Source organism: Felis catus, chromosome B1 (assembly GCF_018350175.1).
Source record: "Felis catus isolate Fca126 chromosome B1, F.catus_Fca126_mat1.0, whole genome shotgun sequence".
NCBI classification, from domain to species: Eukaryota; Metazoa; Chordata; class Mammalia; order Carnivora; family Felidae; genus Felis; species Felis catus.
The window spans coordinates 127,452,163-127,466,849 of record NC_058371.1 but is presented as its reverse complement, the minus strand read 5'-3'; the positions used below and the strand labels follow the sequence as shown (position 1 = coordinate 127,466,849).

Here is a 14,687-nt window from a genome sequence, read left to right as displayed (position 1 = left end):
GACGGCTTTGATAAAAAGGACTCAAGAAAAAAAAGACAATTTCCTTCAGGTGTTATCTCTTTGAAATATTCTTCATTGATTTCACATGCACTGATAATATGAACAAGGTCATTTATCTGACTCTGGTGGGGCAAGATTTGCAGTAAGAAATGCAAAATTCATACAGAGTTCTCCTCTAAGAAATATCTGCAGTGTTTTTCCGTTTATATAAAAAGACTAAAGATGTTGCCTGAGGCATCTATTTTCGTTTCCTTCAGGCAAGTTGAAGCACCACAAATCAAATTGTTTTCCACATTGTTAATTTATTATTTTCTCTTTTCAATTTTTCAGAGAGCTGACATAGGGATTTCTGCTTTAACCATCACCCCAGATCGTGAGAATGTGGTGGACTTTACAACGCGCTACATGGACTACTCAGTGGGAGTACTACTTCGAAGGGCTGAAAAGACAGTGGATATGTTTGCCTGTCTCGCACCATTTGATCTCTCTCTATGGGCTTGCATTGCCGGCACTGTTCTTCTGGTGGGTCTTCTGGTCTACCTCCTAAATTGGCTTAATCCCCCACGATTACAAATGGGATCAATGACATCTACTACCCTCTACAACTCCATGTGGTTTGTCTACGGATCCTTTGTACAGCAAGGTAAGGAGAATAAAAAAAATATTTTGGTATGAGAAAAGGATATGTTTCAAATGCCATGAATCAGTTAAGAATGTTCAGTATCTGACATCAATAAGTGTTCTAAAGGGTCTTCACAGCAATGCTCAGAAAAGAACATTTCCAGATCTTTCCTAGAGGATCTCAAACACAGCAGGAGTCCTGCAAAAATGGTTCATTATCTTTTGATGTAGGTTCAATTTCATCAACAAAGCCAGAAATGAATGTCAGAGATAAGGTTCACAAGAAACTCAAGATCAGATTCCCCTTCTTTCCCGCCTAATTTTTTTTTCCTTTCTCTGACATTCTGAGAAATTGCCTTATGAGGATGAAACAACTTACTACCAGACCAGATACTGTTTAATTATTTACATATGTAAGACATGTTAGGACTTGTTCTTTGTTCAGAGACATTGTTTAATGTATTAAAAATATTCATTGACAATGAAAAACTTTGATTAATTTAAGACTCTGATAAGAAATTTTGTTTTATTTTTCATCTTAATATATAATCTTTACCAGGGATTTAACTTACAATTTCGTTGTAACAATGAAATGTAAAGAATGTCTTTGTTTTGTTATTCAATATTTAATTCACCCTACTCTTTAAAATTGTCAAGTTAATTCTTTGGCTCTTACCATTTTAGAATACAATAATGATTATTGAACCCCTTATTTGAGACTACAGCCATTGTACAGAATGAAATAATAATATACTTAGGGGATTGATAGTTTCGTACAAACCTGTCACATGTCACATGTATTGAAGAGGAGAAATATGTGTCACAATGGAGATACATGACACTTTAGCCTTAATATTTACAACTGTCAATAGCATCATATTTTTTATTCACACTTGCTATTAGATCTTCCATTAAATTTGAGTATTTGTTCTCAATTTCATACTCCTGATTGAGACCACTGGCCCAGAGAGGGCCGTGGACAGAGCCCTAAGGAAAGGAATGGGTAGATGGGCTTTCCGTGGTAACTGACAAGGAATGATGAGAAAGATCCAAGCACCGTGTATAGTATGCAATGATATACATACAAAATAAAGAGAGTATTTAAATATGTAGGGTTTGGTTGACTATGTTAAACATTTCAAAAAATCAAGTAAAATTAAGACTTGAAAGATATTTGCTGGATTTAGCAATAAACTTTGCTATAGGTAATATTCCAGTGACTATAGCTACATAACAAGTTCCTCTACCAATTCTGTGGGTCAGAAGTTTAGACAAGACATTGGAAGGGTTGCCGAAGTCCAGCTCCAGCAGGTCCAGGGGTTCCCGAAGGATGAATGGTGTCGGCAAAAAAGTGAAAATAAAACAAAACAAAAATAAAAATAAAAAACTAAAATAAAAAGCTAAAATAAGAAACTAAAATAAAAAACTAAAATAAAAATGGACACAAACAACAGCAGTGTGTTGAACTGGCCGATTTATTGCAGTAAACATGGCATTATATTTGCTAGTGATTTCCTTGTAACATACGTCATCTATGTTTTTTCTAACATTACCCAATTCTAAAATTGTTCCTTTGTATAATCCCTCAGTAAGGAATAACATGATTGTTTTGTCATAACGTTCCCTTCTGCCCTTTGCTTATTGATTAATTTCTTTTATTGTTTTTATTATGTATCTATGTTTATCTATAATTTATAAAGTATTTGCTTTGCTGTTTTCACGAAAGGCCATTTATCTCTCAACATCTCAAGTGGAACAGTTACAGGGGCATGACCTCTTAGTTGTTTCCCTGAACCATTCGTGGTTTTAAAGAACAAAAGGGTTCGCCTGGGTCCGAGGTGCCAAAAAGGGGGCCAAGAGGGCCTTAGAAACCCACGCCTTATACATTCTCAGAGACAATGCACCTAGGAACCAATGAACCATTCTGTAGCTTTAACCGACTAGGTTCAATCATCATCTGGAATGCCTCCTGGGGGCCAGGTGGGCCTAGGGGTCAGAGTGACCTGTGTCCATAGATACACTCCTTAGTTACCAGAGTGGGGCTTTCGGATCCATATGTCTCTCCTTCGTTGGCCGCCTTTGCTGGCAAATGCATGAGGCTATCCTTCCTGTAAGTAGAGGAGTCTCCATGGGGATGGCAAGGGCCAAACGTAAGGCCGCACAATTTCTTGCGGAACCTTATTTTCTTCCCTAATGGTTCTTTTCCCAGGGGGCCTGCCGAGGGCAATTCCCCAACAGACAATACCCCAGGTAGTTTTAAGGCCGAATTACCTAAAAGCCGGAGGACAAGAAGCTTCACTGTCGGTGGGCCGCCTTGCAGTCACCAATCCATCCACAGCCCGGGCTTTGCCACACAGGCTGGGTAGCTCGACTTCCAGCAAAGGATGGCTTGTCTTTACTCAGTGATGTCTGAGGACTCGACTAGACAACTTAAAGTCTGAAGATGAACTCATCTGTAGACTTGTGCATTTCACTTACATGTCTGGTGGCTGATGCTGACTGAGGGCTTGTAGCTTCAGTTTTCTTCTGTGGTCTCTCTTCATGGGATAGTTTGGCCTTTCTCACAGCACGATAGTTAATTTCTCCATAGAGAGCATTCCAAAAAAAGAAAAAAGAGTCAATAAAACAGACGAATATTACAATGCAGATTGGGGATCACAAACTTGTTTGACAGTTTGAGTTCCTCTTGCAGGCAACGTACTGGTTGTGCCCATCATATGGCTTTGTTACAAGATTTAAAATGGCTAAAAATTATGAAATTCTTAGATACAATAACTTCTATAAGGATCACATAATTATTTACCAAATAAATAAAAAACAAAAGCTAATTAGATTCAGCTGTGGATAGTGAGGCACATGGAAAATGTATAACAAGGCAATTGATTTTAGATTATTGGAAAGATAATGATTAAAATGGTAGTTCTTATGGTACATGGAACAATAAAAAATTAGAAATACCAATAATGAGAATGCAGTAAGAGTAGCCTGGAGAGTAATAGAGTAGTAGTAAGAGAGAATAGGGTTCTTGATGAGGCCAAAGACAAAAGTGGAAACATCAGTGTGAGAGAGTTTGAAGTTTTTATTTATGGATTCCTGAGGTTAAGAGTTGTTGAAAGACTTTAAAGCTGATCAAGGAACTGAGAGCCTAGAGCATTGGATGAGCCATCTGCAATTATGGTCTGCTTGGAGGAAAATGAGCCACGTGCCAAAGTTGTCCATAAATGAGGAGAGATAGGAGACATTGACAGATATGAGCACTGACTAAAAATAGAAGTTGGTATAGTTAGATGTAATTAACCTCTGTTTTCACCTCACTTCTTCCCAATCCATCCAATTTTCTGTACATGGTTTTAATAACCATCAATATCCAATTGACCACCACACCTGCATCATCCATTCTTTTAGTTTTGTATATCCAGCTGCTCTGGATATAGCAGAAGTACTGTGAATTCCAACATGCCAAAAAATTGAATTTATTTTATACTTTAAAGCTTTGTAGCCTCTCATATTCTCTATTCAAGCTGATGCATTACTAACTACTCAGATAATCAGGTTAGAAACTTTGAAAATAGTTTTGATTTTTTTCTTCCTTCTATCCCTTATATCCAACCATAATCAAGTCCTGTGAATTTTACCTTCTAAATATTTCTAGAAGTGGAAATCTTGTCTCACCTACGCAGAGAAGTCTACACTGCTCTCAAGATTAGGCCTAACTCATTTCTCAGGAACTTTATATTTCAGTTTTGTCCCCTGCAAATATATGCCCCACATACTTTATAGCTAGGTTTTTGCTATCAGGGAGAGCTAACCACATAATTTCCATTCTTTAAATATTTCCTTTGGCTCCCCACTGCCCACAGTTTAAAAGCTATTTAGAACATGAACAATATTCCACCAGTAGGCTCCTGTCCGGTGCTCAATTCTCATCTCTTGCCACTCATGCATCACATTTAATTCTCCAGTTACTCCAAACAGCTTTTGTCCCTTGAACACAAGATTGTGTCATGACTCTCTGCCATTGCTTCTGCTCTTTTCAGTTCCTGAAATGCCTTATTACTAAGCTGCTTAATCTCTATTCCCACTCACTGCTTTCATATGGCAAGTTGTTATGCATCCTCTAATTCTTGCTTTGCTTTCACTTCTTTTAGGAAATGTTTAGTGGGATTAAGGACCATCTTCTATGCTTCTGAAGATATATTTATCATAGCACTTATAAACTATGGTGTAATTGCCTTTCCCTTCCCCCCATTTGTCTCCATCTGAGTCCTTTGAGCACAAAACAGTGTCTTATTTATCTTTATCGTCCCTTTGCCTATAGTTCAGGGTCTTATATATATTAAGTGTTTGATAAATGCAAACCGATCAACTAAATGAATAACTACATGCTAAATTGTTAATTAAACCAAGAATGGAGTTAACTGCAATATTGTGCTTATTAGATTATAATCTGTTCCCCAATGGTCTAAACTCCCTAAACCTAACAGGAAGTTACTCAGAATGTCTCTACTGATGTATTTTATTAAGTAGATAAGATACAGAACTTTTGAATAAGGTCTCCAATTCATTGAACTTTACTTTTGAGGATGTTGATATGCTTTCTGAACTCTGCCTCTAGGTAGCCAAATTCTTGTAATTTTTGGAGCACATTAAAGAGAAAAAGATAAGTAAAATTACCCATATGGCTACCAGGCTTTTCTAGTTCTGTAAGCATGATACAGATATCAAAAGTTACAAATAGGTTAAGCACTTTTCCATCCTAACTGGGCCTTTAAATGAATTGTACAGCCTATAGGTTGATTGTGCATTTATACAAATTCTTAGTGATGGATAATGCTGAATTGCATATGATTAACTACTTCATCTTTGAAATGCTGCTATTCTTCCACTTCCTAACAATAAAAGGTGAATTTATTAAAAGATACAGAGAGCATCTTTACATTTTGATTAAAAATAAATCAAGAAAATGCTCCTAAAGCCTATGAAGAAAGAATCAGTCAATGACAGTGTCCATGCACAGGCAATGTAGTTAAAATTAGGTATAATTTTCAATAAAAACATAGTCTTTTTAAGAAGTACAGCTGTTATTCAGAATTACAGTCTTTATTGAATCAGTAGACAAGATTGAATAGGGCTAAAAAGCATTTTTATGTATTATCACATAAATTTCTGAAAAAAGAATTTAGGGACCACTAAAAGAAAAATGTCAAATATATGTGAGTTGTTTACTAATTCTGACTTTTTTAAAAAATATGTAACTTCAAAGCATTCTGGAAAAACAGCTCAGGGAATCCAACTGTGCAAAAGCAGTATGGCCCATTATAGAGATAAACTTGGTACATCTGTTTGGCTGGAACATTAGAGCTTGTGAATTAGATAGTGAAATACATGAATGAGAGACCAATTTTATGCAAGTTTTGTTGTCATTTTATATCTTCTTTTATTTCCGTGTCTATGTGCATCTCTCTGCAATCAAATACTTAAACAACTAGGGTTTGATTTTTGAAGATCCTTATGTTTAGTTTATGGGCAGTGACTCTCAATTTCATCTGGGCTGGAGTGAAGGGTGCTCTGTGACTTTTTCACACACGTGGTTGTATGTAGTTATGTTTCCTGCTTATTTGCAAAGGGAAATTTCAGATTTTGCCTCACATGGTTTTATCTGATCTATGAAGTATGAATACTTATAGTCCTGCAAAATATTTGAAGCTATTCCATATGTTTATTTACCAACAAGCATATATTAAGTACCAACTATATGCCAGGGACAAAAGGAAAACAAGAAATGAACTACATTAACCGGTTTAATAACTATTTCTTGGGTATGCTGTGTATTGTGCCCAACCTAGATGCTTTGAGATCTAGGTCATAAATAAGAAAGACACAGTTCTTTCAGGAATGCTAGGAACCACCAAAATCGGCCACAGCCAAATGGGACCAAAAAAAAAAAAAACAAAAAAAAAAACAAAAAAAAAAAAACAAAAACAAAAACAAAAAAAAACAGAAAACACTTCTGATGAGAAGAGCAGACAGAATTATTGGAAAGAATAAAGAAGGAAAATTCCTTTGATAGCTTTCTTAAAGATCAAATAGCTCCACAGATGCCAGTGATGAATAGAAAGGGGGCCTTTAGGAATAGTAGAAGATAGCTTGATGGCTCCTGCACAAGAGTTAACAGGAGAGGAAAACCACGGTCTTTGAGATCCCAGAACAATATTTTGAAGAAAATAGTTCTTTCCACTGCCAGATGGATTGTAGTGTTACAGAGAATCACAACTTTCTCATTTCCATTAAAAGAAGAGTCAGACATTCTTCTCTATCAAATTAAGCAACTAAAGAGCTTGTTGATGAGAGAGCATCTCTTTAAAACTTTGCATAGAAGAATAATTCAAAAAAGACATCCATTTTAATAGTGTAGATGTCAAATACATGAAATTTATCAATGTCCTAGTCACAAAACCCCAAAGGATTCAAACCTTATAATGTGGTAGCTAAAGCTATTCCTTTGTAACGTTATCTGATATTTCACATTCAATTTGAATATAACAAAAATGATATTGGCTAGCTCTGTTGTTTACTGACCCTAATGAACACAGGGAAAATGAGAGTAATTCCCAGTGACAGGCTAACTGGGCTACAGAGACAAATTTCTTCTATGTTCTGTTCTTACAGATATTAACTCAAAAAAGCTCTCTGTAATTTTTATTTAGGTTCAAACAACATCTCTGTTGTTGCTAACTATGACTGACAGTCCTTAACGAAGGGAGCGCCAAGCATTCTGAGAGCTGTCACATCCACTTGAGAATTTCCCCATGCTGATTTAAAACATGACAAGGTGCTCATTTTCTTTCTTTTTATCACCAGAATTCACCACTAAAGAAAAAAAAAGTTGAACTTTCATATTCTCAGATACTGTTCTAAGTCTATCTTTATGGGTGCGAGGAATTAGTAATTTGTATGACTAGACAACAATGTGATGATGCTAAGATGGGAATCCATTGGTTTACATTTCCAATGAACAGTAATGGACTCCTAAGCAATTATTCCGTGAATTATGTGCATGTAATATGCCCCCAAATTTCATTTCTTAATATCAGCTTTTCATGATTTGAGCCAGAAAATCCCTTCTCATGCTAAACTGGGCTTTTGAAGAGTTGATAGTAACCAAAGAATGAGGCACAAATCATATCTCTACTTATAAAATGCTTATAAAACAAGAACTGGTGTAAACAACATTTTCTTGACTACTTTGAACTATTTAAGAATGCAAACTATAATTCTGCTTCAGGTTCTGTGTCTCCCTCTCTCTGTCCCTCCCTCAATTCACACTGTCTCTCTCTCTCTGTCTCTCTCTCTCAAAAAAAAGTAAACATTGGGGTGCCTGGGTGGCTCAGTCGGTTAGGCGGCCGACTTCGGCTCAGGTCATGATCTCGCAGTCCCTGAGTTCGAGCCCCGCATCGGGCTCTGTGCTGAGCTCAGAGCCTGGAGCCTGTTTCAGATTGTGTCTCCCTCTCTCTGACCCTCCCCCATTCATGCTCTGTCTCTCTCTGTCTCAAAAATAAATAAACGTTAAAAAAATTTTAAAAAAAAGTAAACATTAAAAAAAATTTAAAAAAAAAGGGGGGGGGGTGCCTGGGTGGCTCAGTCAGTTAGGCATCTGACTTCAGCTCAGGTCATGATCTCACAGTTCCTGGGTTCTAGCCCCATGTCAGACTCTGTGCTGACAGCTCAGAGCCTGGAGCCTGCTTCAGATTCTGTGTCTCCCTCTCTCTGTCCCTCCCCCACTCACACTCTGTCTCTGCCTCTGTCTCTGTCTCTGTCTCTGTCTCTCTCTCTCACTCTCTCAAAAAAAAAGTGAACATTTAAAAAAAATTTAAAAAAGAATGCACACAATAATTAAAAGCATTGTTTTAGTATTTAACAAAACAAAGGAGTCATTTCCTGAGAGACCTTAAAAACAAAAAACAAACAAACAAAAAACCTGAAGAGTGATTTTAAGATATTCTGAGTTGGTTTTCTCCAAAGTGCTGTAAGAAAAAATGTATTTTTAAAAACCTGTATTTTTTTAATTTTTATTTATTTTTGAGAGAGAAAGAGAGAAAGAGAGCATGAGTTGGGGGGGGGGGCAGAGAGAGAGGAGGAGACACAGAATCTGAAGCAGGCTCCAGGCTCTGAGCTGTCAGCACAGAGCCCAACACAGGGCTGGAACTCACAGACTGTGAGATCATGACCTGAGCCCAAGTTACATGCTCAACCATGAAGCCACCCTAGTGCCCCCAAAATGTAAATTTTTTTAAAGTTTATTTATATTGAGAGAGAGAGAGAGGGCAGGAGGGGCAGAGAGAGGGAGAGAGAGAGAGAATCCCAAGCAAGCTCCACACTGTCAGTACAGAGCCCCATGCAGTCTCAAACTCAGGAACCATGAAATCATGACCTGAGTGGTAACCAACAGTAGGATGCTTAACCGACTGAGCCACCCAGGTGCCCTAAACCTCTAAATTTAAGTGATGAAAAAGGAGGTGTTACAAATAGCATTGTAAAATAATGCTATTAATGCTTTAAAATAGCATTGACATCATTGTAGCTCTCAGTATTTACAGTATCATATTACAATACCCTTCAGCTTAAGTCACAACAATAGGGTCAGGGGCACTGTGTGGCTCAGTGGGTTAGGTGTCCAACTCTTGATTTCAGCTCAGGTCATGATCTCACAGTTCTGAGTTCAAGGCCTGTATCAGGATCCACACTGACAGCAAGGAGCCTGCTTAGGGTTTTCTCTCCCTCTATCTGCCCCTCCTCTGCTTATTCTCTCTCTCTCTCTCTCTCTCTCTCTCTCTCTCTCTCTCTCTCTCTCAAAATAAATAAGTAAAACTTCAAAACATTTTTTAATTAAAAAAAAAAGAATAGGGTCCGACATCACCAAATATAAATGTATCCTAAAGGTGATTTAGGATTTATCAAACTTAAAATATTGGGATCAAAAGACTATGGGTGGTAATAGAGACCATCAGTTTAGAATACAAATTTGGAAATTCAATTTTTGTTTGACCTGAATCATATTTCCCATTCACCTATGGATATGTATTTAGAAGTTTAATAATGATGGTTATAAAAACATGGGAAATTGATCCCAGCTTTAAAAAACAGTATCAGCATATTTTGAAAATTAAGACTCTTAGAATTCAATCTAGCTCTAATATGCGTACGTATAAGGCAGCTATCATCTCTGGTTTACATATTGATGAGTAAAAGAGTCCTCTGGTACTCTTGTTAAATACTCTCGAATGTGGCATAGCCTTTGCTTTAATTGTTCACAATTTTAAGGCAGAGAAATTGCAATGTGTAATATAAAGTATAAATTCACGTTACCTATGTCATCATATATAATAGCATCTCTTATTTGTAAGCTACATTTCTTGATGACAATTGTTCTTTTTTTTATATTGAGATTTAACAAAAGACCAATGCATGATCCATATTTCCACACTATGGACCCGTAAAATTGCTCTTGGATTTGTGGCTGTGCCCAAAATTTATAGAGTCTCTTTATATTCACAACTCTGTCTCTTGGACTCTAAATTAGCAATCCATTTGGAACAGCCACACAGTTTGTCCTCTCTGCTTCAGTTCTTTTCTAGCTGTTAATATTTATGTCCATTGTTAAAGCTCTATGTTAGCATGTACTGAAAGTATTTCTTCTACCTTTACTGTTTTAAATTCTTTATTCTCTAGGAAATATCCATTTATATATTAGATAAGAATTATTTGTCTAATCAGAAGGATGAGTAGGACAGCATGGTGTGTGTCTTCACGAAGCTTTCAGTGTACAAAAGAAACAGACTAATAAACATAGCTCCGTCGTAGAATCATAATTATCATGTTGAGGAAAGCACAAGTCATCATGGGCTTGGGGTTGACAGATATGCTGCTGTTTGGCACACTGCAATTTAGTCAAATACATACCAAGTCATGACCTATCAAAATGAGGAACACAGACTACGAACCAATTTTTTGCATAGTGACAATGGAAGAAATGAATTGTCCAATTAACTGGCTTTATCTTTGCTTTCTGATCTATAGAATAAAGTGCTAGATTAATTAATTTTTTTTCTTTTAGCTGTAAAATTGTATGATTCCATAATATCAATATCTAATTAGAGAAATATTTTCTTATCTTTCTGTTTCCATGAGATACAGTTCAGTTTTAAATCCTGTATCTACCACTTATTAGCTATATGACATTGGACAAGTTGCTTAACCTCTAGGTGCCTCGGTTCCCTGAATAATAATTGCCTACTTCATCAGGTATTTGAAAACTTAATAGTTCATGGATATAAAACACTTAAAACTTTGTGAATGACATAAAATAGGCACTCACCATTATAATTATAATTACCTCATCATTTTTTCAGGCCACAGCAAGAGATAGAATCAACCACACTGTTTAATGCTTTATACACTCACAGTTACCTCAGAAAATAAGGATTCTTTTAAAGAAGCATATTATAATTAGGCATATAGAAATATATTAGGAAAACTAATCTAGCTAATAAAAGTGCTTATAGTAAAAGCCATATACTAACAAGTTCATAGTAACTTTGTCATTTGACCAGATATGAAAAATTAAAACATTTTTTCCTGTGTAAGTACATCATTATTACATGTATTTATGATAAATGGTAACATAACAGGGCCAAAAACATAACAAATTAGTGCACCCAAATTTAATGGAATTACAAATTTTGATTCAGGATGCTTCCAGTTTGCATATTACCTCTTTTAAGAAGATTGTTTAATTGAGGGGAGCTAATCTAATAAGAACTATGTAAATATGTGTTTTGTATTTGGAATTATGTCCTGATATCTGTAACTAAATTAGCACAAAATGGAGTATGAGCATCATATAGAAGGCTAATTTTCCAAAACTAATCAATGTTCACAAAGTGCCATTGATGGCAGTTTAGAACCATTTGGACCCATTCCAGAATTGAAATGATAATGATGATCATGATCATGATCATGATCATACTTCAATTTTTGTTTATTACACTCAAAATACCAGTATTGAAACCAATAATGTTTAACAATTTTTATTGAGGTGTAATTGACATACATTATATTAGTTTCAAGTATACAACATAATGATTTGATAATTTGTATATATTGTGAAATGATCACCACAATAAGTCTAGTTAATATGTGTGCATAGTTACCCAATTTTGATGAGATTAACTACAATCACCATGTTGTACATTACCTCCCCATGACTTACTTATTTTATAACTAGAAGTTTGTACCTTTTGCCCTCTTTCAACCATTTGGCCCACACTATCTCTGACAACCACCAATCTGTCCTTTGTATCTGAATGCTCAGGGTTTTTTTTCATTTGTTTTGTTTTAAAAAAAAATTTTTAATGTTTTTATTTATATTTGAGAGAGAGATACAGAGAGACAGAGCTTGAGCGGGGGAGGGGCAGAGAGACAGAGACAGAATCTGAAGTACACTCTGGGCTCCAAGCTGTCAGCACAGAGCCCCATGTGCGGCCTGAACCTGTGAGCAGTGGAATCATGACCTCAGCCGAAGTCAGATGCTTAACCAACTGGCTACCCAGGCGCCTATCATTTGTTTTGTTTTTTAGATTCCACGTGTAGGTGAGACCATATGGTATTTGCCCTTCTCTGTTTGACTCATTTCACTTAGAATAATGTCCTCAAGGTCTATCCATGTTGTTGCAAATGGCAAGATTTCATTCTTCTCCATGGTGAATAATATTCCAGTGTATACACAATGGAAAGAATGGAAAAAATATATATATATTAAAACTTAAAATAAATACGTATATTAATATATATGTATTTCTTCACCCATTCATCTGCCTTAATGGACACTAAGGTTGTTTTTGTATCTTAGCTATTGTAAATAATGCTGCAGTGAACATGGGGGTACATACATGTCTTCAAGTTAGTGTTTTCATTTTCTTTGGATAAATACCCAGAAGTGGAATTTCTGGATCACATGGTAGTTCTGTTTTGAATTTTTTGAGGAAAGTCCATACTGTTTTCCAGAGTGGCTGTGCCAATTTACATTCCTCCCAACAGAGCTCAAGTGTTCCCTTTTCTCCACATCCTTGCCAATCCTTTCATCATCAACAAATCTTTTCATCGTTTTGATAATAGCCATTCTAACAGGTGTGAGGTGATATCTCATTGTGTTTTTTAATTTTCATCCTCCTGATGATTAGTGATATTGAGCATCTTTGCATGTGTCTTTTTGGAAAAATGTCTATTCAGATCCTTTGCCCATTTTTTAATCGCATTGTTTTTTTTCTATTGAGTTGTATGAGTTTTTTATATATATTTTGGTATTAGTCCCTTATCAGATATATGATTTGCAGCTATTTTCTCCCAGTCAGTACATTCATCACCTTTTCATTTTGTTGATGCTTTCCTTTGCTGTGCAGAAGCCTTTTAATTTGATATAGTCCCACTTGTTTATTTTTGCTTTTGTTGCCTTTGTTTTGGTGTCAAATCCAAAAAATCATTGCCAAGAGCAATGTCAAGAAGTTTGCCACCTATGTTTTCTTCCAGGAGTTTTGTGGATTCGGGTCTCACATTCAAGTCTTTAATCCATTTTGATTTAATTTTTGTATATGGTGTAAGGTAATGGTCCAGTTTCATTCTTTTGCTGTGTCAGTAACGATTTAATTGTTTAAGGTATTGATAAAACTAAAAGCAACTTTGTCTATTATGCATAAATATAACCTATCTTAAATACTATGCTAAAATTTTGAATTAACTGATAGAATTCCTTTAAACTTAAGAGAATTGCTGAACTCTGGTTTCATTGTTAAATATAAGTAATGCTTATATTATAGCTACTTTTGAAATACAATATGATGTATAGGAAAGTTATCAATAATGTATGTAAGTATACGTTCCAATTTGTTTGTATTATTGCAGCACTGGTATACATGACACCAGATATAAGGTTAATTTTAAGATGAAAACAATTGCCAAGTAACTAGTGAAATTTGTGACTTTGATCTGAGAAAACCAAAGCACATAGTATTGTGAGTTAAATTTGTGAGTTAAAGCAAAGAATATGCCATTCCAGTATTCACAAGGTTGATTCTAAATTAAAACTGTCTATAATATCATTTGATCAATATGAGCAATCTAAAAATAAATCATAGTATTGAAATTACTGAGAAGGAATAAAAGGTTTTTGGATGTCTTCCAAAATATTATTTTAATACAGTCTTTGCTGAGAAAAGTTACTAAATTCCTAAAGCAATAATCATTCATTGCCTGAAATAGAATTTTTTGAAAAGTATATATTTTAAGTGGAGGTGATCCTAATGTTTTTGGCTTTCAAATTTTGAAATAGTATGATTCACATAATTATCAGCAAAGTTGTGAAGAATCGTTGATGGTATTCGATTCTACCTCAGATCCTTCTAACATCATGATGGTCTCTTCTTTCTGAATGTAAAGTAATTTTGCTATGTCAGCAGGACTGTCTGCAAGCACCATATTTCTATACTATTGTTATACTATTCAAAGAGTAAGGCCACTTAGTCTTTAGTCCTCTGCCTTACATCACCACCCAAGGAGAACTATAATCCTCTAGAAATGCATTGCCTGGAGTGTGGCACTGCTTAATAAATCACTTCATCTTATTTATCTTTCTCTTGACATATATCTAGCAGCAGGAACCATTATCCTGTGACAATGTTAAGTTCCATTGACATTTTCTCTTAATTAACCACACCACTGGCTACAAATTTAACATTGGGAATAAATTTCCTTTATTTAATGCTATCATGAACAAAGGAAGTGTTAAGTTTGTCATGCATTCATTGTCTTAACAGATATTGAAATATCTCTGTTACTTTTTCAGACCAGTTTATTCTGCTGAGAAAATCACAAACAGAATTTATATGTAGAATCATGTTGCATTGGGGCGCCTGGGTGGCTCAGTCAGTTAAGCGTCTGACTTTGGCTCAGGTCATAATCTCACGGTTTGTGAGTTCAAGCCCCACATCAGGCTCTGTGCTGACAGCTCAGAG

General features: G+C 35.6%; 1 protein-coding gene across 2 annotated transcripts in view; it reads left to right on the top strand.

Annotated features, from left to right (window-relative positions):
* GRID2 (glutamate ionotropic receptor delta type subunit 2) overlaps positions 1–14,687 on the top strand; it is a 1,434,457-nt gene that overhangs the window by 1,143,446 nt on the left and 276,324 nt on the right. For both annotated transcript variants that reach the window (XM_019829242.2, XM_045056096.1), the window contains exon 11: positions 331–643. In XM_019829242.2, coding sequence (XP_019684801.1) covers positions 331–643 — 313 coding nt within the window. The remainder of the gene's footprint in view (positions 1–330; positions 644–14,687) is intronic.